At 43.7% G+C, this 26,380-nt stretch overlaps 1 protein-coding gene across 2 annotated transcripts; it reads right to left on the reverse strand.

The window, feature by feature from the left end:
* Positions 1–244: 244 nt before the first annotated feature.
* On the reverse strand, positions 245–23,066 carry olfm1b (olfactomedin 1b). Of its 2 annotated transcripts, none has more exons than XM_062413382.1 (6): positions 16,113–16,778; positions 14,554–14,703; positions 13,670–13,825; positions 11,111–11,330; positions 6,989–7,095; positions 245–3,047 (listed from the first exon to the last, which is right to left on the reverse strand). In XM_062413382.1, the coding sequence occupies exons 1-6, from the start codon at positions 16,260–16,262 to the stop codon at positions 2,373–2,375; spliced, it is 1,458 nt and encodes a 485-aa protein (XP_062269366.1). In that variant the 5' UTR covers positions 16,263–16,778; the 3' UTR covers positions 245–2,372. The 2 variants fall into 2 exon arrangements, with proteins under 2 accessions (XP_062269366.1, XP_062269367.1); XM_062413383.1 differs by lacking the exon at positions 16,113–16,778 and adding an exon at positions 22,445–23,066 and having other exon boundaries at positions 254–3,047.
* Positions 23,067–26,380: the final 3,314 nt, after the last annotated feature.

Genomic DNA, 26,380 nt, shown 5'->3' on the forward strand with positions numbered 1-26,380 from the left:
CTGGGGAGCAAAAGCAGCTTGTGTTGGCCAAGCACTCGGAGTGAGAATAGAAGCAATCATTTATTCATCGATTGAAACATCAGACGACTAAGAGTCAGCAAGGGAGCGGGGGAAACAAAGAGCGGGAAAGATAGACTGACTGAAGGATGAGGGAGAAAACCAAGGGTGGAGGTGGTGGTGGTGGGGGTAAGTGATCAGAAGAGGAAAGGAAATTCCTGTCAAGCATGTTATTAAGTTATACTTTAGTGTAACCTTTAACTTAACCACATTAGAAGTGTCCAGACTTTGAAAAGACTGAGTTACTGTGTCTATTCATCTTTGCTGAGGAGCAAATGTTTCATTCTGGTCTGCTGGATATCGTTTGTTAAAGCTTCATCTTCACGCTGAGGTTGTGAACGCATTTCCTGAAAAACGACGAGGACACTTTCAACTTTGGCACAAATGTTCTGTTAGACTCTGATAAACTGATTCCATTTTGGTGGTCAAAGTAAAAAAATCGAGCACAAGTTGGCCAAAATATGGTTTTGGCCTATTTAACATGATATCTCAAGTCTGCCGATATGAATTTCAAGTTTTGACCAATTGTCACTTGGACTCCACTTGCAGCAGTCAAAGGTCATGGTGACCTCATACGAGTTTCGGGGGGGGGGGACCTCAGTTATAGACAGAAACGGCTCTGGTTTGCCTCTGCACAAGTTTAAAGATGAGAAGATAAGTATCTGCAGTTGTTTCATCCCGACGACTAAACCAAAGACTAGAGTGATCTCAATAAATGCAGCACAAAAGTCAGAATAAGAGCATTAATTCTGATGTAACAGTTCATGTCTGTTCATATGCAGATCATTAAGTGCGCTGCCACATGGCAACTTTTTTCCTAAAGCTTTTTAAAAGGCAACAATCCCTGTGTCAGATTTCTCTGTTTTATTGACACGAATCATTAACTATCTTATCTCAGATACAACACATGTCCATCAAAGCGCAAAAAGAGTGGAAAGCTTTTGTCCTCAGCGAGGGTATACATTTAAACAGCATTATCCTTCAGTAGCAGTGGGGTGGGGGGTGGGGGGCACATGACATTGGACAGGATAATCCTCGTACAATAAAAAAATTAAATATAAAACCTCTCCCTACTACAGGCGCATGTTGTGATTTGAAGATGGGACGACCAGGTTCCCTGGATACAATGCTTATTATTACATTCTGTGTTTTTTTTTTTTTTTTTTCCTCTTCTTCGGAGAGATGCGAGTTGTGTCAATTCCTCCCACGCAGTCCAGATAAACAAATACAGAGAGGCAAAGCTCGATGCTAACATTTACAGTGATACGAGAAGGGGTTGATTGCAAAGAAATAGATAAACAGGAACTAAGTTTTAACCAGAACCAATCCCAAAGGTATTGTACCCTCCCCCAGTTTCCCACCCCACAATTCTCCTTTTTTTTTTTTTTTTATAGTATCACACAACAAAAGACATTCAGTAGAGCATACCGGAGTGATAGAAAACACTCATGCAAAGAAAGCCTTTTTCACACACAGTCACTAACACAGGAAAATCATCTTAAAGAACAGCGCTGTCAACAGTCAGTGCCTTCAGGTCTTTTAGAGAATCTTGTTATTGTTGTTTCTCTCCTCTTTTTCTAATTTGCTACTGTACTCGATTAAAAAACGATATGACAGACTGCGCCCGTTAGGCTATGGAGTCTCCTGACTAGAACCACCTCTGTCTCGCCCGTGCACGGGACCCTGGGGATCCTAAAGTTTTATTACCATCAGTCTCTGTCTACGGACCCCCAGCTCAGCCCACAAGTTCAGCCGGGAGGGTTTCTGCAGAAGGACCCGGAGCCCAGGAGCGCGCCTCGGTTGATATTCCGTTATATAAAAAAAAAGGCATGATGTTAATTCTTTTTTTTTGGCATCTGTTCTTATTCTCTTACGTCTGATATATAGTCTACTTTTACAATCATGTTCTATGTGGCATACAATTAAAGAGTTTCATTCCAAAATAAAACACCTCTAACCAAATAATCGCAGCTAGCTATTAAAATAAAGTCTACTAGTGGTAACTTTAGTTTTTTTGTCTTTTATTTACAGTTTTGTCATCTATGACTCTGTGATATTAACTAATAAAGCTTTTTTAATATATATCACATTTCGGAATGAAACCCTTGAATTTGAGATATTTTTTCAGTGTCATGTATATGCACATTCAATCCAGGTTGCATTCACTGTTGATTCAGTCTCTCAGTAAACGTTATTTAATTATAAATAGAATGGTCTCGCCATTGAGTCTTTTTCTTTCGCAGATATATTTTTGTATATAGGGAGATCTCTACTCAGACAATATGTATTGACGGTTGTAATCCATTTTTCCGCGGTTACAGTTCCTCCGAGCGGATGACGTGGAACAGCGTGACGTTGTAAAGGACCTGGTGGCCATTGTTCCAAGCATAGAGGGCCCGGTCACGTGGGTTGTAGTCCAGCATGGAGATATGCGAGTACTTATTCTGGAAGGCAATGTCAATGTACTCGTAGGTAGAGGAGTTGGTGGAGTAGGCGTAATAGACCTTGGTGCCTCCTGAGTAGCCGTTGGTGACGTAGAGCGTGCCGCAGATCATAAAAGACTCACCGGCGCTCCTTTTCGGGTGGTTGGTGGTCCAGCTCTTGATGATCTGCAGCGTGCCGGGGTTCAGCTTGCTGAGGACGATGTTGCCGGCATTCTGGTTGGTGGCGTAGACGGCCCACAGCCCTCCCTCGTCCACCATGAGGTCAATGTCAGAGTGTCCCCCCCAGGCGTAGTGATACGCGTTATTGAAGCCGGCATAGTCGAGCTGCCGGGACTTGCTGATGGAGGAGGTGCGGAAGTCGAACTTGATGATGACGTGGCTCTGGAACTTGTTGAAGTAGATGGAGCCGTTGTAGACCACCTGACCTGTGCCTGACCACGGATGGGGCAGCCGGTGGGAGGTGAAGTTGTCCGACATCATGAAGTCCTGCATGGACTTGTACTCCCGCACAAAGCGGTTGTTGTGGTAACCATCCATGTACCAGACCTAGATAATATGACGAGAGAAGGAAAATTAGCACAGAACCCCATCATCTTCATTCATCAGATCACACTGAGAATAAATTCAATCACACAACAAACAAGCATTCCAATTAAGTTAGTGCTGAGATTTTCCTCGAAGAGCAGACGGAGCTGGGACCCAGCAGCTCCTGAACACAGTCAGGATGATCGACGCAGGGTGGAACGAGCCGGGCCCCGCAGGGATAAGGCCCATCATTTCAGATAAAAGCCTGTCTCTGCGGCTCCGACCCAGCTTCCTGTTGGCCCCTGGTGGTGGTGGTGGTGGTGGGCAGGGCGCTCTCATCCCGGAGCCGCTTGAGGCTGAAACACTTCCTGTGTCTCAGCGGGACTGAGAAACCTGAAGCTCCCCCGCAGCCCCACACCCCCACCCCACACCTGTGATTGACTTACAAAATAAAAATCACATCAAGGAAGCGGGTCTCGACGGGCCCAGAGGAAAAAAAAAAGAGCCAAGGTAAGGAAACCGAGAGATGAAACGAAGTGGAGCGGGCCTGTCTGCTCCCGTCAATTACACTCACTCTGTTCTCTGCTGTTCTTTGATAACGCAGCACATCTTTTCATGTGTTCTGTTCAAAATGTATTAGTTTCTACAAAAAAACTTGACTAGTGTATGCTAAATAAAATCTTGGTCAATTTTTCAAATATATATGCATTAAAAAGCCTGTGTTGTCATGACATTTAGCCTTCAAGACGCAAACCGCAAGTTTGCACAACTTCTGCACCGCATGCCGTTGCTTCTAAAGTTTTCATCCTCTCTGCTCCCCTGCGACATCGTCTCTTATTAATGAGTCTCTTAAAGGTGGTGCACCAACAGCATGTCCACGCTTAGCAGCCAAATAAACCTTCTTCTTATTTCCGGCTGCCGATCGTCCTCGTCCGCGGGGCAGCTTCCTGCTAAATCCATATAGATTAATGCCCCCCAGCATTTTGGTTTTTAATGTGTCTCAGTAATCAAAGCAGAGCCACTTATCGAGCCAACGGCAGCTGAGCTCCAAAAAGAGAAAATCAGATGCAATCAGCTGATAAAAGGCCGGCAACCAATTAAAAAGGACTGATTTTACAGAGATAATTGACCTTGGTCGTAGGAAAAAGTCAGCATCAACTCTAAAGTTTGGTTGATCTATAATCCTGTATGTAGTCTACATGCTGTCACAAACATTTAAAAAATTCTAAAGATTAAAAGTTACCTTTGCAACACCATCACACCTACAAATATTTGAGACACGTACAGAAAAATAATGAGTTCTGAGCTAAAACATTACATTTACTGCTTTTATGTGGACCAACAGAGGATAAGAGGATTATTTTATTTTTTCCACACTTTTTAATACCTTCTCCCCAACACCCTGAGGTGCAATCATTTATTTGTATTTGATGCAGTTTTTTGGGGGGAATATCTCTATACTTATAGGAATTTCTCTTTTCTCCAGTGATTTCCCTTTTTGATCTTTGCTATATTGTGAATGAACTATCTAACCTTCTGAAAAAAAGCTTGTTGTACTATGCAATGACAATAAAGGTTATTGACCTCAGCTCTCTATTCCAGAGTCGCTGTATCTTTCCAGTTTTAGTGTTACTATTTTAAATTCTAACATTTCTGATCACGACATTGCTATATCCACCACTGCTACTGTAAAACACACATCACGTGCTGTGTGTAGGGCACCAGGTGCTTGAGTGGGCACGAAAACTTTCTAATAACCATCGATCATATAAACATAATGATGAGGTATTACAATTCAGGGTAGAGCACAACTACAATAGGAACCATTGAAGCTATTAATGGCAATACAAGATAAACATATTTGCTTGATTTAATAAAAATAAAAAAAATAATCAATAGTGTGGTTTGTGTGTGCACTTAAGGCATCTTAGGCAAGTTGAAACCTTGAGATGAATGTTCTGCATTTCTTGCGGGTTTGTATATAAACAGTGGTGGCCAAAATTATTAGAACACTTGGTCACAGAGGGCACACCACCAATTTGTATAAATTCAAAGCCTCTAGAAGTAGTCTTGAAGCACATGTTGCTCTTTGAACATGGCTAAGGTGAAGAAGGAGCTAACGATTGAGCAACGGGCTTGAATTAAGGCACTTTTTGATGCTGGCTGGAGTTACAGCCGCATAGCCTGATGCCACCAATTCACACCAGAACTGAAAGGGGAGAGGTAGAAAAAAGAAACTCTGACAGACAAGTGAAGCATCTCAAAATGCTCAGTCCTAAGGACCAAAGAAAGACCTCACGAGAACTGTGTGATGAGGTCACCACCACAATGACTGATGTTGCAACAGTGTCTTCAAGAACTGTCCGACAGAAACTGGGAGAAGAAGGACTTGTTGGCAGAATAGCAGCAAAGAAACCATTACTGAGAGAGAAAAATGGAGTGAAACGCCTGAAATTTGCAAAAGAACACAAGAAATGGACAAAGGACGATTGGTATAAAGTGTTGTGGACTGATGAGTCAAAGTTTGAACAGTTTGGCAACAAGCGAAGAGGGTATGTTCGACGGAGGGTGTGGGGGGGAAATATAAAAATGAGTGTCTCTTGCCATCAGTTAAACACGGAGGGGGTAGAACTATGGTGTGGGGTGCAATTTCAGCCTCAGGAACAGATGACTTAGTGAAAATTTATGGCGCAATGCATAAGAAAGTATACCACAACACTCTGGTGAGGCACAGAGTACCATCTGGGAGTCATCTTATCCGGCCTGGATTTATCTTCCAAGAGGACAATGACCCTAAACATTCTTTTAACTATTGCTGGAACTTCTGCGACAGAAGGAATCTGCTGGAACATTGAAAATGATGGACGGGCCCCTCAAAGTCCGGACCTGAACCCCATAGAGCAAATTCGGGGCGAGTTGGAAAATAAACTGGACAACTCTATTGTAAGTTCTCAGGAAATATATTGACACTATGCCAGAAAGATGTGCTGCTGTAATTGCTGCAAAAGGTGGACATACCAAATATTAAAGTTAAAAGTGGATGAAAACAGTAGGACGCACTTTATCTGTTATTTGTTTGTGCTCAGAGCAACCATCTGCATGTTTCATGAACATTATGAAATTAAATCATGTTTTGGAGTCAAAAAAGGTCAATTTTGTCAGATCCTAAAGGTGTTCAAATAATTTTGTATATACTGTATATATATATATATATATATATATATATAATGTGTGGGCTTTTACTATATATATATATATATAATAAAATACTTGAGCAAAACATTATGTTCGACAATGTTGATGTAACCAAGCTAAATATCTTAGAACTATCAGAACAACCCAATTAAGTCCTGGTCACCTATGCTATGTCTGTGTACCTGTCCACTGTCTAGATACAGTCACTGCATATATGTCTGTATGATTTATGGCCGGAGAGTCGCAAACTTCATGATGTGGAACCGCAGAATAACCTTACTCATCAGAAAACTTAACTTTCAGCTATACTTTTTATTGGCTGGTACCAGTTCTTTCGTTGTCTTCACCATGAGGTTGCGGGTTACATCTCATCCGAGCAAACCAAGTAGCTTCTTATATTTCTCATCTATTTGTCCTTAGGCGTGTTCCCAAAATTTGATGTTGCTATAGAGCAACAGGGTTTTGATTTGTTTGAAATTTCCCAGAGCTCAATTGTTATCCTGGTTGCAATGGAAAGCCATACAACACCTATAGGAAAATGAGCATGTTCTCCGACAAATAACCAAACCTGCGATGTGTAATGCCATCTCTTAACTGCCACACATCAACTTTGCCTGAATAAAAATAAAACTAAGAAACACACAAAAGTAAATAAATCTAAGACTCACAAATATCAGAATAAAACATTGTCAGCTCCTGGTACCAATAGAAATGAATTCAAACTCACACGAGGAGTTGCCATCCATACTGTGTGCAGCGGTACGTACCCGAGTGTCTCCTTCAGGTGCCAGAGGGTCGGTCATCCAGGATCCGAACCTGGATCCAGACGTCTTGATGGTGATGGGATCACTGATGCCCGTAAGTTTGCCGCATGCTGCAGAGAGAGAAGTGAAATGGGAACATCTAGTGCGACACCCGTTTGTGTGGGCTTTTACTTTCATTTGACTTCAAATCAAAATGTGTTGGCCTGAGGGACACGATGTCCATCTCGGTGCTCTGCGTGTGCCTCTTTCTCTCTCTTTGCATGTACCGTGCATCGGTTGCTTATTATTCCTTTCACACATGCTCGTGTCGGTTTCACTCTCGGTGTGAGAAAGAGGGAATAGGAAAGCGTGGAGCCGCTGTGTTTTCTACTTTAGTGTGCTGCTTGTAAGCTGCTTTCGTGTTAATTAGTGTTGACTGAGGTGTTAATGTGAATTTGACAAAACTAACGCCGGGCGCCGAGTCCCTCATGACTGAGCGCTGGTCGGACTAATGTTCCCTGTCTAATGAGCGCAGGCTGGCACTATTTTACCAAATAAAAATACCTCTCCTCACGGCTGCAGCACATCCATAGGCGGTTTTTCAGCAGGACAAAGGTCAATGAGAAGATTTTGATGAGTTAATTTTTCCCAATGAATGTTATGAATCGTTCTGATATGCTAATTTAAGGAGTGACACTGTGACGATGGCTCATTTTAAGAGTTTCATTAGCATCTTTCCTGTGAAGCGCTGCATTCATTAACCGCTCACTAATGCATTCCCCTCTCCTCTTCCTTTATAGCCACGATCATCGCTCTTCATCGCTGCAAAATGTAATTGTACTTTAGAATCATAAACCCAGAATTGCCTTGTTTCCCTCTGTGAGTCTCATTCAATTATCTGCCTTCATCTTCCTCTCCTCAAAGATCATTTAAAATTAAACTTGGGCTTTTTTAAAACATTTTTTGCCTATATGCCTGAGCGTGTGTGCGCCTCGGTGTGCACCATATGTCGTGCCTGTAAGCGCAAGTGGGCATCACACCTCAGCAGCGGGTGAGAGACAAACACATGCCCACATGAGCAGCATCTACTATTTCTAGTAGGGGGGTTAAGTCCCTTACATAACCCTCAGTGGGATTAGGGAGTGCAGTAATACACTGCCCATTGATTTATTTATTTATTTTCTCTATAATCATGCCTCTATCTTTAGATGACAGCTACTACAGTGGGCGGCCGGGGGAGCCTGCTGATGGATCCACAGTCTGGAGATGCACAGAGTCTAATCCCCCTCTGGCCTGAATTTGCCTGGTACGACGCAGAGGGCAGAGCAAATGGAAAACCTAATGGGAACTGGAGCTGATGGAATTTTGCCATCAGCTTTAGATTTAGCTATAGAATAAATGTTCAACTGCTGAGGATGATGAATAGCTGTTTTTAAAGGATAATTTGGATTTATTGAAATTGGGTTTTCTGTCAGAGTTCTGGCTGTAAAACACTGTGTTCGCCTAAGTTAGATTTTAGGAATAAACGTGAGCCATGAGAGAAGTATTATCTAACCCATTTTATAGTGGTGGTGTCACATAATCCTTTCTACCATTCAGGATTCGGCAATATTCAAATCAGACTCTGTAGTGACGGTTGGTGGGTTGTTCATTGTTCACTGATGATGAAATCTGATCAAAAAACTAGAACATTTCTATGAATAGATGAAAAATGAAAATGAAAATATTTTTAAACTCACAATTGCCTTAATCAGTTATGGCATTATACTGTACTAAAGATAGACAACATGACTAATCCGAAAAAGTGAAGCCATACCATCTCGATCATTTCCTTATATACAGTACATGGTTGTGAAAGCAAGTATTCAGGGGCGTCATACCTACTCTCTTTCTGTTCAGTATCACTTATTATTTACTTAAACAGCCTTTTAACCTTTATTATTATACCTGCAACATTATGTTCTGCAAAGGAAGTAGAAGGTGAGAAGAAGTTGTATCAGCAGGAGGCAGAGAGCTTTGTGTGCAGCTCTGACTTCCTGGTTCCATGCATCAGTATTTTGTTTTGAAGGGCCCTGGATTTGCCTAAAGCTGTCTGTGGCTGCACGTTGCCCGGGCATGAGTCAGAGTGATTTATTTATTTGATTATTGCCCAGCAAGCTGGCATGTCCTCTTGATCGATGGCCATTGTGTCCCAGCAGCCGCCGGGCTGTTTGTCTCTCTGGCAGAAAACAGCTTGAAGGACAGCTCTGCAGGGACCCTAGTTACTCTCTTTCACTTTGCCCGCTCTCCTTCACTTTATCACTCTCTCTCCTCCCTCCCCTTGTACCACCCTCTATCACTTTCTCCACATCGCTCGATGTATAATTTAGTGTAACAATTTTCCCCAGCCCTCTGTATTTTCCCCAATTTTTTTTCTGCTGTTGTTCCGCCGATGGTAATGCGGCGGGCGACCTTCGCGAGTTTAATCTCAATAACGGTAGTGTACCGGAGTGTTTGTGGTCACTATGCATGAGTGCCTCCGCAGTCCTGTGGAGATGAAAGGGAAAGGTCCCTCTCTGTTCTGCCCGAGCTCGTCCCTCACTGGGTGACCTCGCCTTTATCTCGTCTGATCTCGCACACACACGTCGCACTTCCCCGCTATCTCAGCCAGTCTGACCACAGTTGTGCAGAGTGGCATTGAACTGTGGCTGAATGCACTGACAGGTCTCCTGCAGGTATCGTGCAAGACTGAAGTAATAACAAGCGGAGCTGAGATTAGGTGTCTGCTTTTTTTGTTTTACTCCAGCGTATTCAATTTAAATGCAATCACTGCCACTCGACTGGAGCTCCCAAAAAGAACAGTATGCAAAAAGCTCTTTCCCAATTTCTTGCTGTCATCACACGCTGTGAGTAATTTGAAACAGGGACACAACATACCCGCGATGTGCGGCTTGTAAGTGTCAGCAATATATCTTAGTCACTGTCGTGTGGGTGCGCATCTATTAGCACTGTGGGCTGTGACAGAGGTGTGAAGGCGCTGAGACAGGGGCTAAAAGCAAAGATAGGACTGCGACGGGAACTTGCAAGTCTAGGACGCTCTCTTCTTCTGAGTCAGTTTGTGGAAATGCGTTAAATGCTTAAAGCTGGGGTTGGTAATCCTGGAGGGATTCACTAACCAGGCCAGTCGGTTAGTGACAGACAGGTAAGCTAGCCAATCATTTTGTTCGACCGATTGGTGATATTTATTACAGGCCTGCAAGGGGCCACAGATACCTGCGTTGTTTCCTTTTGTTTTCAGCAGACTTAAATTATTGATGCTAGCAGGACGTGGAGAGGATTTCAAAAAATAAGATTGTCTTATTTTGAAAACTATTTACCCACCCTTCCTTTAATGCCTAATCATTTATTTAATATTCCACTAGTAGCATAACAGGAGGCGAGTTTTAAATGTAGATTCATGCCGCGCAAATACAAAATGAACAAACGGGCATTGGAGAACCCCCACTAATAATATAATTCATTATCGATTCATCTTGCAATTCATGACACATTCAACAACTTGTTAAAAATTTGTTAATTCAAATCTAACATTTCCAGAGCCTGAGGCAGGGTTTTCTAAAAGCTTATTTTGTCTGATCAATAGTGCACATGGTTTTTAATTTGCAATGATGCAAAACAGAAACCAAGAAAGGCAGCGATTTGTCACATCTGAGGTGCTAGAACCCAGAATGACTGCTTGGCTGTTTGATGGATAAATGGCTTAACAACTTAATCCATTATGAAAATTAGTGCTGACTGGTTTTCTGGTTTCAGCCCGACTTTCTTTTTGCTTTGCAGGAAGAATGCACAGTTAATAAGGAAGTTAACAGGGCGTAACTCCAATTCTATGAGTGCATGCATGTGTTTTCCTTGACAGTGTAAGAGGAAACAAACAGCAAAGGCCCACAGTGTGTAACCACATATGAAACAGTGTAAATAATCAGTATTAGCCTGTGTATTCTGTATTTCAGTGTTGGATCATTACAGACGCACATTATGTTTGTGTCATGTGAGTATGCCTGAGGCTCTCTTCTCTGGCCAGTCACAACATACTGCGTGTCAGTGGGAGTGTTGTCGTGCATGCATGTGTCTGAAGCAGGGTGTGTGCCAACAGCTTTCTTTGCCTACCTAATTTTTGCATGCATGCTCGGAGTCTCTCCTCAAGATTTGACACTCTGTTGTGGAGCTCCTCGTAGTCATAGGCCCCCATCTCCTCCTGAAGTTCGTTTAGAACTGACGTCAGATTCTGGACCTCCTCCTTAAACTGCAATACCAATTTGGCATCGGCCTTGTACTCCTCCAACACTGGTATCAACGGTCTAAGCTCCTCCATTTTCGCTTTTATGGCCTGAAAGGATTAGAATAAGCTCGGTTGAGTGTCATGCCCGACATAAAAGAGTCCTGCTGTCCGTAAAAGAAAAAAAAAAAAACACCTGTCTGACCTGACTACTCTGACTCTCCCCTGCCTCTCCACTGACATGAAGACCCCCTGCTTGTGTCCATGTTCGGTGTTTGTGTGTGTGGGATAGAAAGAGAAAGAAAAACTGTGTTTTGTCTGTGCAAGTGTGTGTCTGAGCAAACAAACCTCCACCCGCCTGGAGGACGAGCGGAGCGGCTCCGTCCCGGCAGTGACCAGCCGTTTTTTAAAAAGCAAGCCCTCGGTACACCGACAACAATTGGGAAAGCTCTTTATTGGTCATCATCGTTTAAAATGCAACATCGTATTAAGGGTTACATGCTTTTACATGTCACACACAACAAAGTGTCTCGAAATTTTACGTCTATAGTTTTACGTAGAGATTTGTTGAGTAACCAAATATGCATAGACAAAAGCCAAAGAAAATAAAATGCATAACAGCAATTGATAATAATAATTGTAATAATAATAATAATAAATGTCTTGACTTTTGAAAAAAAAAGCTTTTAGATGGAAAACTTTAACAGCAGTAACATGCAGGAAGAGATCAGTGGTGGGTTGATTTGGGAGAGGGGTGGGGTTTCTTAGTCTTAATGGTGCTAAATTAACTGTTTGTTGCCCAAATGCTCTCAGTACTGTGGCCCAGCTCAGGGGGAATCTGGAATTGACCTGCCTCTTCTTCCCTGTGGCTCTCTTTACATGTCTTAAAGTTAGCCCTGCAAGCAAGAAAACGACACAACTGTTGACAGGGACTTGAGCTTGCTAACCTATCTAACACACAAACAGACAATCAAACGCACACATACTTCGTATATGGCAGAAAACAGAATACTGCACACATGCACTAGAGGTGGGTGCAAGAGGTTTTTGAGCATGCACGTGATGATGGGACCACACAAATGTATTGGTGCAGAAATAAACGATACAAACATTGAGATGCTTTTGATTGAGTGGTAAAAGTAAGAATATAGGTACAATGAAATGCATTTGTGTAAGTGGCTGCAAACAGGGCTGGGTATCAAGTTGTCCAAACTATTTTTGTAGCATAGTCACAGGATTTTTAATTGTCGTTATTTTGTCAACCTTGTTTGAAATAAATAGTCACTGATTATGTCATCTAAAATGATCTGAGATTTGAAGGATAATATTACAAGGAAAAAAAGTCCTAAATTTATGAGAATAAAGTCATAAGTTTAGTTTAAGTATATTTTTACTTGAGGAATATCAGATAGGTCTCACATTTCTATATATGAGGAATGAGGAGCATCTCGTTAGTTTTACTTTGGTTTAAATGTCAACAACAAAAGAAAATGCTGAATCTTTTTGCTCATCTGCACCACATTAAAATAGGTATATGGACTGTGTTGGAAACTGATGGCAGTTTACAGACTTGGAGGATATTGAGTCTTGTGGAGGTGGAAATGTTCGGTAGTGGCTAACTGAAACCTGAATGCTATTCAAAGAGGTTTCGTAGTTTCTCAAGAAACTATGAGATTAGTAGGACGGAGTGGAACTCACATAAGCATGAAAAAAGTTCCTTATTTCCATGACATGACTTTCTTTCTAGTAAAGGCACAACTTTCTTCTTAAAGAAGACTTTATTCTCGTAACCTAATGATATCCTCAAAATCTCAGATCTTAGATTTGATGACATCATCCTGAGCTATAGAAAGTAATCTGCATTTTACGTGGAGGTATCTGAGACAAAAATCTGTATCTCAATGAACAATAAAAGATACAGATTAGTTATCTGCAGCCCTACTTACAAAGGACATTGAAAGGTTGTAAAAGGTAAATTTCACTCAATACCCTGGCCTGCTTGCATAGGACTTGTTTCAACTGAACAGTTAACCCTCTAAGAAAAATGCCTTGTTATACTAACATGCATGTGTTTCCCATGTGCAGAGATTTGAGGGCCACTGTACAACCAGCATGTGATGAAACATGAACATATAAACTAGTTTTATTAAATCTTATTTGACAGTTCATTTAGGATTCTGTCACATGTTTTTTAAATGAGTCAGTGAGGAATTATAATGTGAACTCTTGCAGTCGAGTTGATCCATCTAATCATTTACTGTCTTTAATTATGTATTCATAATGGGTTTCCTGATGTGTGGTATGGAGCTTTAAATAAATCTGTTCAATCTCTACATTGGGAGCACATGAGCACAAAATGGATAAGGCTGCGTGTGACGGGCGACAGAGCAGCTGTGAATATCTTGGACTGAATGGCGGTTGGGTCGATGGCTGGAGATATGGCTGCGTACCTTATATTGCTTGGCGATGTTCTGCTTGTGGTTCTCCTCCACCTGCCTGAACTTGGTCTCCAGACCTCGGAGCTGGACCTCCATCTTCTCCACGTACTGCAGGTCCCTCTGGGTCCGCTGGTCCAGCACTTGGATGGACTGGGTCATGTTCTGGACCTGGGGTTCAATATGGAAACATTAGTTAGATGTATTTCAAGAAGTCATGATGCAAATCAGCAATGGATTAAAAAAAATTCCATTGTATTATTTTGTCTCAACATTATCTTCTTAGAGATTCACAAACTCTGACATTAGGCCAATTAGATAGCAGACTCCGACAAATGGTGCCAATGTAGAGGGCGACACTGTTTAGACATGTACTTTCTCCAAGACTCCATGATCTTGGCTCATCAGCCATTTATTCAAAAGAAATCTGTTCATGTCTGTTTTTTGTTGGCTTATGCGAATCAGTGAGCTAGTCCACATTGTGTTGGGACAAGCTCACCTTTGAATGGAAAGCAATTTGTCATAAATATGCTCAAAATGTTCCTCCTTTGTAAATGAGATGGTGTTAGCTTTCTGTCTCTGGGTGTTGAGCTGGGTTGCATCATTAGAAGTGTTCCTCTGGATAAGTGCAGCACAATAGAAACTCAGAGAGTCGGTGTGCAGCTGCCTCCCATGACGCCTGTTGGGTTTCCAGGGAGCTCATTAGAGCTTTATTTCTATTCTTGTCCAACGGGCAGAGGTGCTTGAAACCCCAACATGACTTAACCTAAACGTGTGTCTCTGTCTTTGTGTGTCGAGAAGATAAAAAGGAGTAAAGGTTGTGTCTCTGTGCTTTGTATGACTTTGATCGGGTTAGGGTTAGGGGTCATGCATTGCTGAAAGGTTAAGCTGTGTTTTACCTTCTCTAACAGCTGCCTCAGTTGTTTGGTGCGGGCATCCCGTGAGCACATGGACTGCTGTGGCGCCACCACCGTGCAGACACACCTCCCCTCGCTATCCTGGGCTGAACTGTACACCTGCCACGATTCCTCCGGGTTTGCTGGCAACACCTGAGGACGAAGGAGAGAAGAGATTAAAACACGGGCGGATGAACAGAGAAGCTGGAGGACAGTGGAACAAGCATAGAATGAAAGAAAAAAGACACAAGGTTGGCACCTCCCTGTGTTTGTCCCTGACACTTTTAAGCCCAAGATGTTTTGAGTGTGTTGGGCCAGTTTATTGCTAAAGCTCTATTGTGATATATTTATCACCATCTGGATGCCACAAACCACCAGGCTCCACCCGTTCTGCACCAGCCTACTGTATATTTTAAAGCCACACAAAGGGAAGATGCAGCCAATCAAGACGGCTGAAGCTACTCCATTATTCAGTGGGGTTTGTGTGCGTGTGTGTGTGTGTGTGTGCTTGTGAAAGCTCAGAGCGTGAAGTGTTTGAGATTTTTTCTTCCCCTCGAGACAACTCCAGTTACTGATTAGATACGACTATATGTAGGTGACTTTGACAAAGATCATCCCTGCATCAGCGATAACAGTATTGTATAGACCAGACCTGCAGATTGATTCAATTAGCGAGAAGGAATTGACTTCACAGAAACCCAAAAAGGAGCAATCAGTGTCTGTTAGTCAGCGGCACAGATTCCTTCCAGAGGATATGCTGACGAGATGAAGAAACTCCCTGTCAGGCACCTGTCTCTGAAATACCTGGTCGGTGCTGTCACACAGAAACTGATCAAGTAAAATCCTTCAGAACCTACTGATGTAAGAAAAAAAAACTAGAATTGTCTCTAAAATGAATCCTAGAATAAACCTTATTCGTCCAGGATAGATCACTTTTCTAAATCCTTTCCTTTTACATTCTATTTAAGGACTTGCCCTCAGCATCCATTGTTCCAGATTCCACGGCTATAACCTCTTGACAGACAGAGCGCTCCTAATATTATCCTGGCACAGACCTAAAGCTCCACATAATCTGATGCAAAAGAAATCCCGGCCACGGTACATCAGCTTTGATCTTCTCGCATTCACCAGTGAAGAAAAGGAAGGAACGAAGACTCCCTGCTGTTCCGTAGGGTTAAAAATAACCCTGCTTTGAAATATGTCACGTCAACCCTCCCCCCTAATATCCTACAACTTGATATTTTTCATATCAATGCCAGGAAAGAAAATTAAACAACAGATAAGTTTCCACTTAGTGCAGGGTAGCGACAGAGACTGTGGCAGCTGGAGCAACATCAGAACGCAGGAGTGAGATTTCTATGATGCGCCTCCAAGGCGCTTTTACGCATCACGCTGACAGGATTTCTCCTGTGAAGTGTGAATCAAACGCACTCAAAATCGCTCTTATGCTGCCTATACTTGAACTGCATCTTATTAGGCTGTAACAGTCGACATTCATTCAGGAAAAAATGTGTCACAAAGAGCCAAATCCGCAGGAAATAATGCGTAATTTGCGCACTTACTCCTGTGCTCCGGTCTGGATATCCACCCTGCGCCGCCGTGAGCTTGGTGGTGTTGAGCCCCACCAGAGAGGGGAGGGTCTGCGACATCCAGTTGGTGATCATCGCCATGGTGCTGAGCACGACGCCGATCTTCAGCAAAGGCACCGACATCTTTGCGCGCTGCTTCCCTTAGACTTTTATTTTATTTTTTTTAAAGACGTCTTCATTCTACAGACTCCAGCAAGGAACAGGGGAGGCGGCGGGTCATGTTGCCCAGAGCGGCTGGCTGTTTCACCCGGGACTCCGGCTCGGCTGGTCTTTTTTTGGACATCTCCCAACGAAGCCCTGGCGGCGAACGAGTCGGACGCGCGGTGTATACGACCGAAACTGGGAAGGTCGGGACGGAGAGGGAGCTGCGGCGGCGGCACCGGATCCAGCGCAGTGGAGGATGAAAAAAAAGACCAAGGGATAAAACCAAAGCTGGAGGCGTCGTCCGGATAGCTCCTCTGCCTGCGTGGTCTCACACACACACTGCTGCCTCTTCGCCTCACCGTTACTATTTCGTTCACGCCCGACGGCCCGCCTCCTGCCTTGGTGCGCGCTGTGATTAAGTGCCACCGACTACACGCACGGGCTGCTCCAAATGGATGAGAGCAGGAAGGAGGAGGTACTACGGATCTATGTATATCTCCAGACGCAATGATGTCAGCCAGGTTGGGGTCCGGTCATGGAAATATGACGAATTGCACCCGTAGGTGCAGGCCACGACACTGGCCGTGCCCAGAGGGGATAACGATGACACTGAGGCTGAGGAATTATTTATCCCAGACAGTGACATTTATATAGCTTGTGTCCCCCCAGAAGATGAGGGGTCTCTCTGTGTGCAACTGCACGGTGGAACTGCCCCCACTTACCACAACCAAAGATAAAAATAAATGTGAAAATAAACTCAATACACTGGCGCAAAATAAGTCTTGCGCAGTGGCGCACGGTGCGGTGTCAGGGCGCAGAAATGATTTCATGTTTCATTGATGGAGCAGAATCCTGGGGACCATCAGCTCCAAACGAGGATGGAGTTTTCCATTCGTGGGACTCTGGCGCCATCGTGTAGCCACAAACGGCATTGCAGAAACCAGAGGGGGAGGGAGGGTTTATAATGGGAGGAGGAGTAGGAGGAGGAGATTTATTTTAAATACCCAATTAAAAAAGTGATCGTTAATGTTGATTCACTTTTCAGAGGCGTATATATTTTAAAGGGCCATGCAGGTAACTTACAGCCACTTCAGCTCAAAACAGTCCAGTCGCATTAGGTTCAGGTGATTTGGTGCATATTTAGAATAAGACCAAGTAGAGTTTATTTTGACAGGACAAATTGAAAGGACAATTGATTCTGTGCAATCCAAAGGCTAAAGTACTAGTATTTATATTATATTGTTTACATTCCCTTGTGTTCATGCTGCATGTTAAATTATTTATTACTTTTACTGATATCTGTTTTTTCGACTTTCCCTCAATTTGCTGCTGCAACAGAGCCAATTTCCCAGATGTGTAACTGATAAAAAGTTAGCTTATATCTTTTATCTTGTCAAACAAGTTCTACTGCGGTATTTATTTACTACTGACTCCAGACCAGTGGTGGACACAATAGAATTAGCCTAAATTATTATAGTAATAAGCAGATCTGCATGTTCGCCTTTTAAAAACGAAAGTAAAAAACAAAAATATTTCCGTTTCAATTCACCTGTGGTTTACACTCCTGGATATATTGGACCTTAAAAATTATCATATATAAGACCTTAATCTTGTAAAACTAATAAAGTCTGATTATTAGTTTTACAAGATAGTTTTATAAAGTTCTCCAACAACCGGCCTGTAGACAAACATTCCAGGCCAGGGGCTAAATTGCACCACTGCATGATACATGAGCTCCCCAGAATAGCGAGAGTGGCTCTTGCCTCCACAGTTATTCCTGTCAGCACCATAATGGATTTTTCTTGTAAACTCAAAAGATGGAGGCAAGGTTCGAGCTCTCTCCACCTCCCAAGCTCTTGTCTCTACCACTTCTTCGTGACCTTTTGAGGTGCAGAGCTCACTGTGTTGACGCCTCGCACAGATTAGAGTGAGGCTCCGGTGGGGTCAGCTCACTGCTGTGCACGGCTCGGCGCAGCGCTCTCTAATGACACAGATACGACTCAAGTCTTCCACGAGCCCCGCAGCTGCAGACCCCCGTTCAGTTTTAACGACGGTGATGGAAATCATCTGAGGTTTTGGGTCCCTGCCTCCAATATCAAGTGCCCGGGGTGTTTACATTGGCAGCATCAGGAGGGACGCCACAGGTGAAGCGATAAAAGAGGATTAATCCATGACTCATCCAGTTATCAGCCTGCCCCCTACTGGATTTATCAAGAGTGATTTGTACAGAGATTATACATTAAAACGTGTTTTATTAGAGCTGCACTCAACTGGTGGAAGGATTAAAGAAGTGGGGATTTATCATTAGACACATTTATAGTCAGATATTAACCAGATTAAGTGAATAGTCTGAATTAATGTATCACCTTTTTCTGATTACCTTACTCTCAATAAGGTCATACTCGTTATAAGCAACAATCAAATTTAGACATTTTGATTATTCTGACCTTAATCACTACGCATTGGAGATTTCACAGCATTCTGCGCCATCGACAGTAATCTAATATTGATGTGAGTCAGAGTGTGGTCTGTGACACGTACACTGGATTATGAATGGAATATTATATTACCATCTCATGTAAACACCATAATCAAGATAATGTCTGATTCAAAGTAATGTAAACAGTCTGTCTAAGAGATCTCGAGTTTGTAGACTCGACACCTGTGCAATGATCAGGGATGCTGTGTGTAAATAAGATTTTGTCAGATCTGTTAATTTTTTACCTCCACCTTTACTTTTCACCGTCTGTTTGTTGGTTAACAAGAATACGGAAAAACTAGATGCATTAGCCCAAACACTCGGTGGAAGGATGACTGTATATGTAGGTCTGGGTCAGGGAAGAATCTGTGAAGTGGATTCCGACTTTTCATTCACTCCCCTTTGCATTGTGAGATAATCTGCGAGATTGTCAATATTTTCCAGTATTACTCTTGAGGAAAGAAATCAGACATGTTTAAGGGACTGATATTTATTAGTGTGTGCAATTTGGTGCATATTCATGGTCCTGTGTATTGAATTATGGTTTCACAAGAAGATTGTTGGTCCTTGGTTGACGTATATGCTGTTCTAGTGGCTATATGTGTTAGCATGATCACACAGAAACAACGAAACTGATTTCAACCACACTTGGTGGAGTGATGTGGCCTGGGTCAGGAAAGAACTGATTATTTTTGGTGTAAATGCTGATTAAGGAATAGATCCAGGAAGTTTCAACAATCCTGTGTGGGATTGTTTGGCCTTGGGATGGGAGGCAAGCGCTCGGCTTAGTGCCATTCTCGTAGGCCATTAAGAACGTTGCCTGAGAAGCTGTGCTGCATAAGGGTTGAAATGATGTTTTTTTTTTCACTTTGCAATAAGAGGCGCAAATTACAGTTTAACTGGTGCAGATGTGGAGGGATAAGCAGGCACATCTTATAACAGGAGCCAGTGTAATACAAATGAGGAGTAAACATCCAACGAATGCAACATTAAGGCTTCACAGACGTAGCGTTTCTGGCTGTTATGCTGTTTTGCATTATAGAGAACAGGTGTCTGTGTGCACACACTGTGATAACCAAACAGAAACGCTCAGTATACAATGTGGTAAAAGCTCAGTGAAAAATCCCTTTTCCAGCCTGCCAGTGCACAACAAAATGCACTGTGTCTCCACCTACTCCACTTCTGCTCTCCCTCTCTCCCTCCTGCTCCATCGCTCAACCAGCCATACTGAATAATAAATAGCTTCAACCCCAGCTGCCACTCACACCATGCACATTGCAATTCAGCTCAACTCCATCTCAGGTTCTAACATAAAACCAGATTGAATCCTCTTCCCCCCCCTCGTCTTTTACATTAAAAACCTTATCCGTTTCAAATCACTCCCTTTTCTGAACCCCTTGTTATGCATGCTTGCGTAACAAAGACACGTTGGCAAAGTTGTCTTGTGTAAATAAGGAGGCTTGGCATATTTTGTTAGTGTAAAAATCCACATGTATTGAATTGTGCATGCATGCAAATTTAAAGCTCAACCCTAAGCAGATGTTTTGCAAGATGCCTGTGCAAGGCTGGTGTTTGCAGGATTTGCTATGATATGTAGGTTGCATGGTGTCAAAGGGGCGGCTGTGTACCGGCGCCATCTGTTTGGCGAGGTGTCGGCGAGATGCTTTCGGGGGGAGCCGCTAGGTGAGGAACAGATGCCACTCTGGCTGCTTACTATTCTCTCTCTGTGTGAACGCCAGGCAAATCCCTCAAGAAGCCTGGACAGAGGTGAGCGAATGTGGGCAGAATCGAAGAGGAGAGACCGAGCCGCTAATCAGGCGTCTCCCTCCTCCCGCAGCCCAGATGTTGGAGGGAGAGAGCCACAGCTGCCCGGCAGCATCTGAAAGCGAGCCTTCAGTGGCACGGTGCTTAATGTGGTCATTAGGAGGACGTTATTGTTCAGCGTAAAAAAAGGTTGGAGCTATTCTGCCTGGGTGGCTCTTTTTTTTCCCTTCCTGATGAGTAATCTGGCAATAAATGGCTCTCTACAATTCTGTGTCCAGATAACACCTCTCACTTTTTATTTTTTTTATTCAAGCAGCGGCGGGATGTGCAGAGGCCTGGTCTTCCCACAGTGAAAATGGATTGTGAGATTGTGTGGCGGGGGCAGTATAAATAGAGCCTGTCAGCGTTGTCCTGTGTTTCTGCTCTGGAAATGAGCAGACAGGCGAGCTGTGGACTAATATCGACTTACCTTCAAGCAGACGACAGACACACTGAGGCCATCAGATGAAAACTTCGCACTGTAACACAGGCCCTGACCTGCACTGTGCAGGACCCCGACACCCAAAATGTAACACCTCTCTTCCCAATATCCCCTGACTGATGGCTCCCATCAATCAGTGCAAATAGCCCCATTGTGCCAGCATTTTTTTGTGTTGCTGTGCACATCCAGTTCACATTATAGGCCGCTGCAGTCAGTGTCATCGTTGTGAGGGGGGGGTAAAATAACACTGGCATAACCGCGTGTAAGGTTACAGCTTTGATCACTTTACAAATCAAATTCCACCACAAGCGTCAAAGCCAAGCTGTTGCGCCATGAATAAAAAATGCCCGCTCGGCCCCCGCACGCTGACATCCCTCATAAATTTGCGGAAAAATCAATGGCTTGGCATATTTCTGTCAAGGCAATATTACATCAATATTGTTCTAACACGCTTTGGTTATCAGGGCCGGGCAGGGTTTTGCTGCTGCAACCTACTTCCACCAACACAAATTTATTGAGTGTGTCACTTGGAGTAGAGAGTATATCACGGCCACGCTGGGGGGGGGGGGGGAACAGGGAATACTTTATTGATAGTACCTGAGAGGCCCAATTTGATTTTTTTTTTATTTTAACTAGTTTTAGCCTTCAATTAACAACGGCAATTGGATTCACACAAGCGCAAAGCCTGTGAAATATGACTGTTCTTGCAAAAGGTAATTAAACATCAGATGCTGCAACCCACTGGTAGCAGGGGCCTTGAGATAAATAAACCCTTCCTCTACATCCTCTCCTGTTTTGTGAGGAACCATGAAGCCCAAAAAAAAGTTTAATGCAGCATTAACAATTACAGCAAATGGTCCCATTAAAAGGAGGACGTTTTATCAGCCCAATGATACTGTTTACCACTGAGCTGTGCTGCCTTTTCACATTACTGCACTAAATGTTCTCCGAGTCAGACTGTGGTCACTGAGCATGCTCTGCACAGCATCAGCCCTCAGTCAGACACTGCGTTTGGGTTGTGGAGAGCAGCGCAGCAGCCCCCCATCATCTGCAGCAACGCTGGCCTCTGCAGACCCCAGTGCACGGGAGTGACCTGCTCCTCAGCGATCGGAGTGACACTGATTGACTCGTTGTGTGATATCTCCACCAATGTGACAGCCGCGGAGAGCCTGGGTTGAGGCGTAGGGAGGAGGAGGAGGGATCATCTGGATCTCTCCTCGCCCGTCAAGCACAATGCATCCCCCGTCATGTAATCCCACCCGTTAATCCGGTTAAGCGTGGTGGAGGGCTAATTCACCGGGGCTCTTTACACCGAGGTAAACTGGTCACATCTCTAAACGGATCTGGAGCCAATTAACAGCGGATTGTGAGGGTGGAAAATGGCGTTTGACGGATAGAATGAGTGATACTAGTAGTGATAATAACAGTGAGACCTACTTGGGTGAGTTCTGTGCCCATGAAGATGAGGAGGGTGAGAGTCAGGAGCTTGTTGGCAGGCTGCATCTCTTGCCTCCGGTGTGTGTGGACCACGCAGCGGTCTCACATGCAGATCGAGTCCCCCCTTCGCGTCCCCCCGCTCGGCGCAGCGGTCCCTCGTCCTCCCCGGCTCTCTCTCGCTCTCTCGCTCTCTGTGTTTGCGCTGGAAGTCTCTTCTTCTTCTTCTTTCTTTATTTATCAGACGGTGATTATTTTATCCCTGCAGCAGAGAGCGACAGATCTGCTTCACGGAATCGTCTCGGAGCACATTCATTGCACATCGGGAGCCCGTCCTTCAGTGCTGCCTCTCCCCTCCTCCTCCTCTTCCACCACCACCTCCTCCTCCTCCTCCTCCTCTGTGCCGTCTCCTCCGATGCCGAGCTCGGTGATGCTGCTGCTCTGTCGCTGCGACCGGACCGTGGATGTGGGCATGAACATGGGGCTCTCCGGGGCTCAGGACGCGGGACACTGTGGTGTACGCGGCGGGGGGGACCTGCACTCGGGATGCCGCGCTAAAGTTGAAGCTCCCCGCCTGAAGCTGCCGGAGAAGCTGTGGATGAGAAAAGACACGAGTGACGGAGCTGGCGGTGCTGGAACGGAAGTTACATAGCGGGGAGAGGGAGATTCAAACTGGCGAGGACACAGGAGAGCAGCTGTCCAACCATTTTCTGTTTTGATCATATAGGAAAACAACGCTGTTACCCAGTCAGCAAATAATCTTTATTAATAGAAACAAATCAGTCAATTCTTGGCTGCAGAACAAAAAAGTATAACAAACGTAAAGGGCCCTTTCTAGGGTTAAGGAAACAAACAATTTGTACAATTTAGAAGAAACACTACTGGGATTGTTTTATATTCAGTTTCTGCTAATTCTCACACACTCAACCTTTAATGTAAACATGCCAGACTCCTATTCTAGTCTTTAACTTATATACGTTTCTGAGCAGCAGTCAGCACAGTGGCTTGTCAGTTAATGTAAAATGGTAATTCTTATAAAAAACTTCTTTATACCGAAAAATCAAGAGGTTTTCATTGATTTCTCTGAGAATAAGTAATGTATGTCGTGAAAGAAATCTAGCATGTTGAGGGGACTGATATTTTTATGTGAGTGTAATTTAGTGCAGATCCAAATAAGAATCTTAATGACTAATTTACATGATATATAGTGAGGTACCCTACATAGTGGACTTTGTTTCCCACAATGCATCATTAAAGGTAGTGTACGACTGATGGTCACTAACCGAGCAATATACCATCATGCATTTCTCTCAAGGCGAAGAGACAAAAGAGGACAGAGGACAGCAGGAACAGCCCGGTCTATTGTACACATGTTATTTCAAGCAGAGCATCACCGCGCAAATAAGTTACTTTCATTAATCATATTTTTTTACTTCAAGTTCTCAGACAAAGTGTTAAATAAACATCTAACATGAACTCTCGCGTTTTTGTTTTATCACCGGTGCAGAGAAAATGAGCTGTCCAGAATTTTTTCTTCTCTCCTTTCAGACGAGCTCACACGTCCTCTACACACACGTAACTATAGTACAGTAGGAGTTAGTGAATGAGAGGGAAATTTCAGACACAGCTCATTAGATCCATATCGTGACAGTAGGGTTGGTTACCTGCCCCGGCTTCATTAGTTTCATCTTGATCTTGTTCCTTTGTCTACTTTGGTCTTTTTCCCACCTGAAAGTCTGGACCAAGGTTTTACACAAGGTTCATCGCACCAACCCCCCCTCATTCACATACAAATACCTACTTAAAGTAAACCTCCAGTTTGATTAAATCCAAACTTTTGAATGTTCATGTTGATGCTGTTGTCCTATTGGATTTAAGAAGATCCATATTGGTAATTCTTCTTAATTGTATTGCCTTATGAGACCACCTCCTCTGTAGACAGAGCTTGATTGACAGCTCCGTGACCCTCCTTTTGACTTTGTTTCACCTGTGAGGGCGGGACAAATAACATCTTTATCCTTTTTTTGGGACTTCAGTGACCTCAGCTAACTCATGTTGTAGCTCAACTTCAACATGAGCGGAGATCTCATCAGGCAGATGAAGCGAGGCCACCTGAATGGCTGTGCAGGTCCTGGGAATTATTTCATGTAAATTCTTGGAAGAACTGCAACATGTGTGTGTGTGTGTGTGTTAGTGCAGTATATTATGCCTAGAGCGATGTAAGACACTTTGATACTTGAGCACTCAACAATAGGATCTTGAGCACTCAACAATAGGATTTTAATTGGGTGATGAGTCGGTTGAGAAGCTGCTCTGCTTCCGCCTGCCTTTTCCTGTCTGAACCAAATTATGCACTAATAGCTGAGCGGCCTCCAGATAGAGTCTCCGCTGAAATGAATTCTGTTTCGGAGGCCAAAAGATGCATAAATGCATAAACCTCTGTAATGGAACCAGGGCAACTTTGTATCTGTCTTCTCCGATGCGGACTCTCATTTGTCTGTTGGCATATTCCGTCTGTTTGTTCCTGCAACTCAGAGAAGCAATGCCATGTCAGGCCGAGAGGAAGTTCAAGCGAGAATCCTCATCAGATTCACATGCTGACAGCAGGATGATGATTTACAAGATAATGAGTTAAAGTGCACAAGACACCTGCTCCCTGCAGCCTCCATTATGCTTTCCATCCTCTTTACAAGCTGAATGTGAGCGGGTCGGGTAGACGGCACGTACACACACACGCACACACACACACACACACACACATAAATGCACGTGTTTTAGTGTGCCATTTGCAGTGTTAGTAACACTTTCAATGAGGATTTGATTACAGGGCAGGGGAAGGAGAGATGCGAGTAATGAAAGTGGAATGCTGCAGACACAAAAGAGGAACATTTGTTTGTCTGCAGGAGTCCGTCCCTGCGTGGTGGAACACAGCCCACACACTGGACAGCAGGAGACACATCTCACAGGCTCTTTGGCCGGTATTAAAGTTTGTCTTGAAAGCACAAAGCCGCAGCAGATAAGGGTATGCACAGCAGACCATTAAATTCCTTGGCATATTTTTTACTTTGAGATTTTTGCAAAAACACGTCTCTTCAACAGTGTAATCGACTCACGCTTGATGTGGTGTACAAGTTATGAACGGATAAACTACCACAGATACTGAATGTCAACGCAGGAAACCGGAGATGATGGAGCACCACTGTGTTTTGGACAAATTGATGAAAACGATGCTCAAACGGAGCAGAGCTGCATGAGCGGGGCTGCTGATCAGATGCGGCTGTTTTCTTGTGGAGATTTCTCCTCAAAATATTACTTCCTGCCCCCTGAGCTCAAAATGCAAATCACTGCGTTGTCCTGTTTGTATGCAGATGGATGTAACGTCCTCATCGCAGGTGCATTGGAGGACAAGTCTGAGTAAATACACGTGATGCGTTTACGCCCCGGGTTGCAATGACGGTGTGAGATGATTGAGATGGATCGTATACGGGACCTAACACCACCTCCTCTCACTGTTTTTGCTTCTTGCAATATGTTTATGCAGAATTAAGCAGAAAAGTCAGGAGTTGGTTTGATTATTCTGACGAAAAAATTCATTAACCTTCCAGAATGTTTCCTCATTTGATAAAGGGCCCAGCTATCTCTGATCAGTTCAGTTGTTTTCTGTTCACATTCAGGGTGGGTGTGTGAGTGTGTGTGTGTGTGTGAGACAAAGAGTGAGAGAAGGAGAGATGCAGAGAAACCAAGTAAAAGAGCCGCAGTTTAAATTTAGGTCCTAATAGAATTTGTGTCTTTCCTCTCAGGCACAGAGCCATTACTCCCCCCTTTCATCACTTTCCCTCCCCACGTACTCTGTGCTGACTCGATGCTACAGATAGCTGCTAAAGATACATTTAACACCTCTGTTATTTCTCAGTAACTCTCCATTCATTTAGTGTGCTT

Source organism: Platichthys flesus, chromosome 19, assembly GCF_949316205.1.
Source record: "Platichthys flesus chromosome 19, fPlaFle2.1, whole genome shotgun sequence".
In the NCBI taxonomy this organism is placed as follows: domain Eukaryota; kingdom Metazoa; phylum Chordata; class Actinopteri; order Pleuronectiformes; family Pleuronectidae; genus Platichthys; species Platichthys flesus.

What these genes read in the sequence shown, in the direction of transcription:
- olfm1b (XM_062413382.1), bottom strand. Translation starts at nt 16,262, where the DNA reads ATGTCGGTGCCTTTGCTGAAGATCGGCGTCGTGCTCAGCACCATGGCG. An exon ending in ATCCAGACCGGAGCACAGGA is followed by an intron (nt 14,704 to 16,112) that starts GTAAGTGCGCAA and finishes CTTCGTCCTCAG; the next exon opens with GTGTTGCCAGCAAACCCGGA. An exon ending in CACCTGAAGGAGACACTCGG is followed by an intron (nt 3,048 to 6,988) that starts GTACGTACCGCT and finishes CATATTATCTAG; the next exon opens with GTCTGGTACATGGATGGTTA.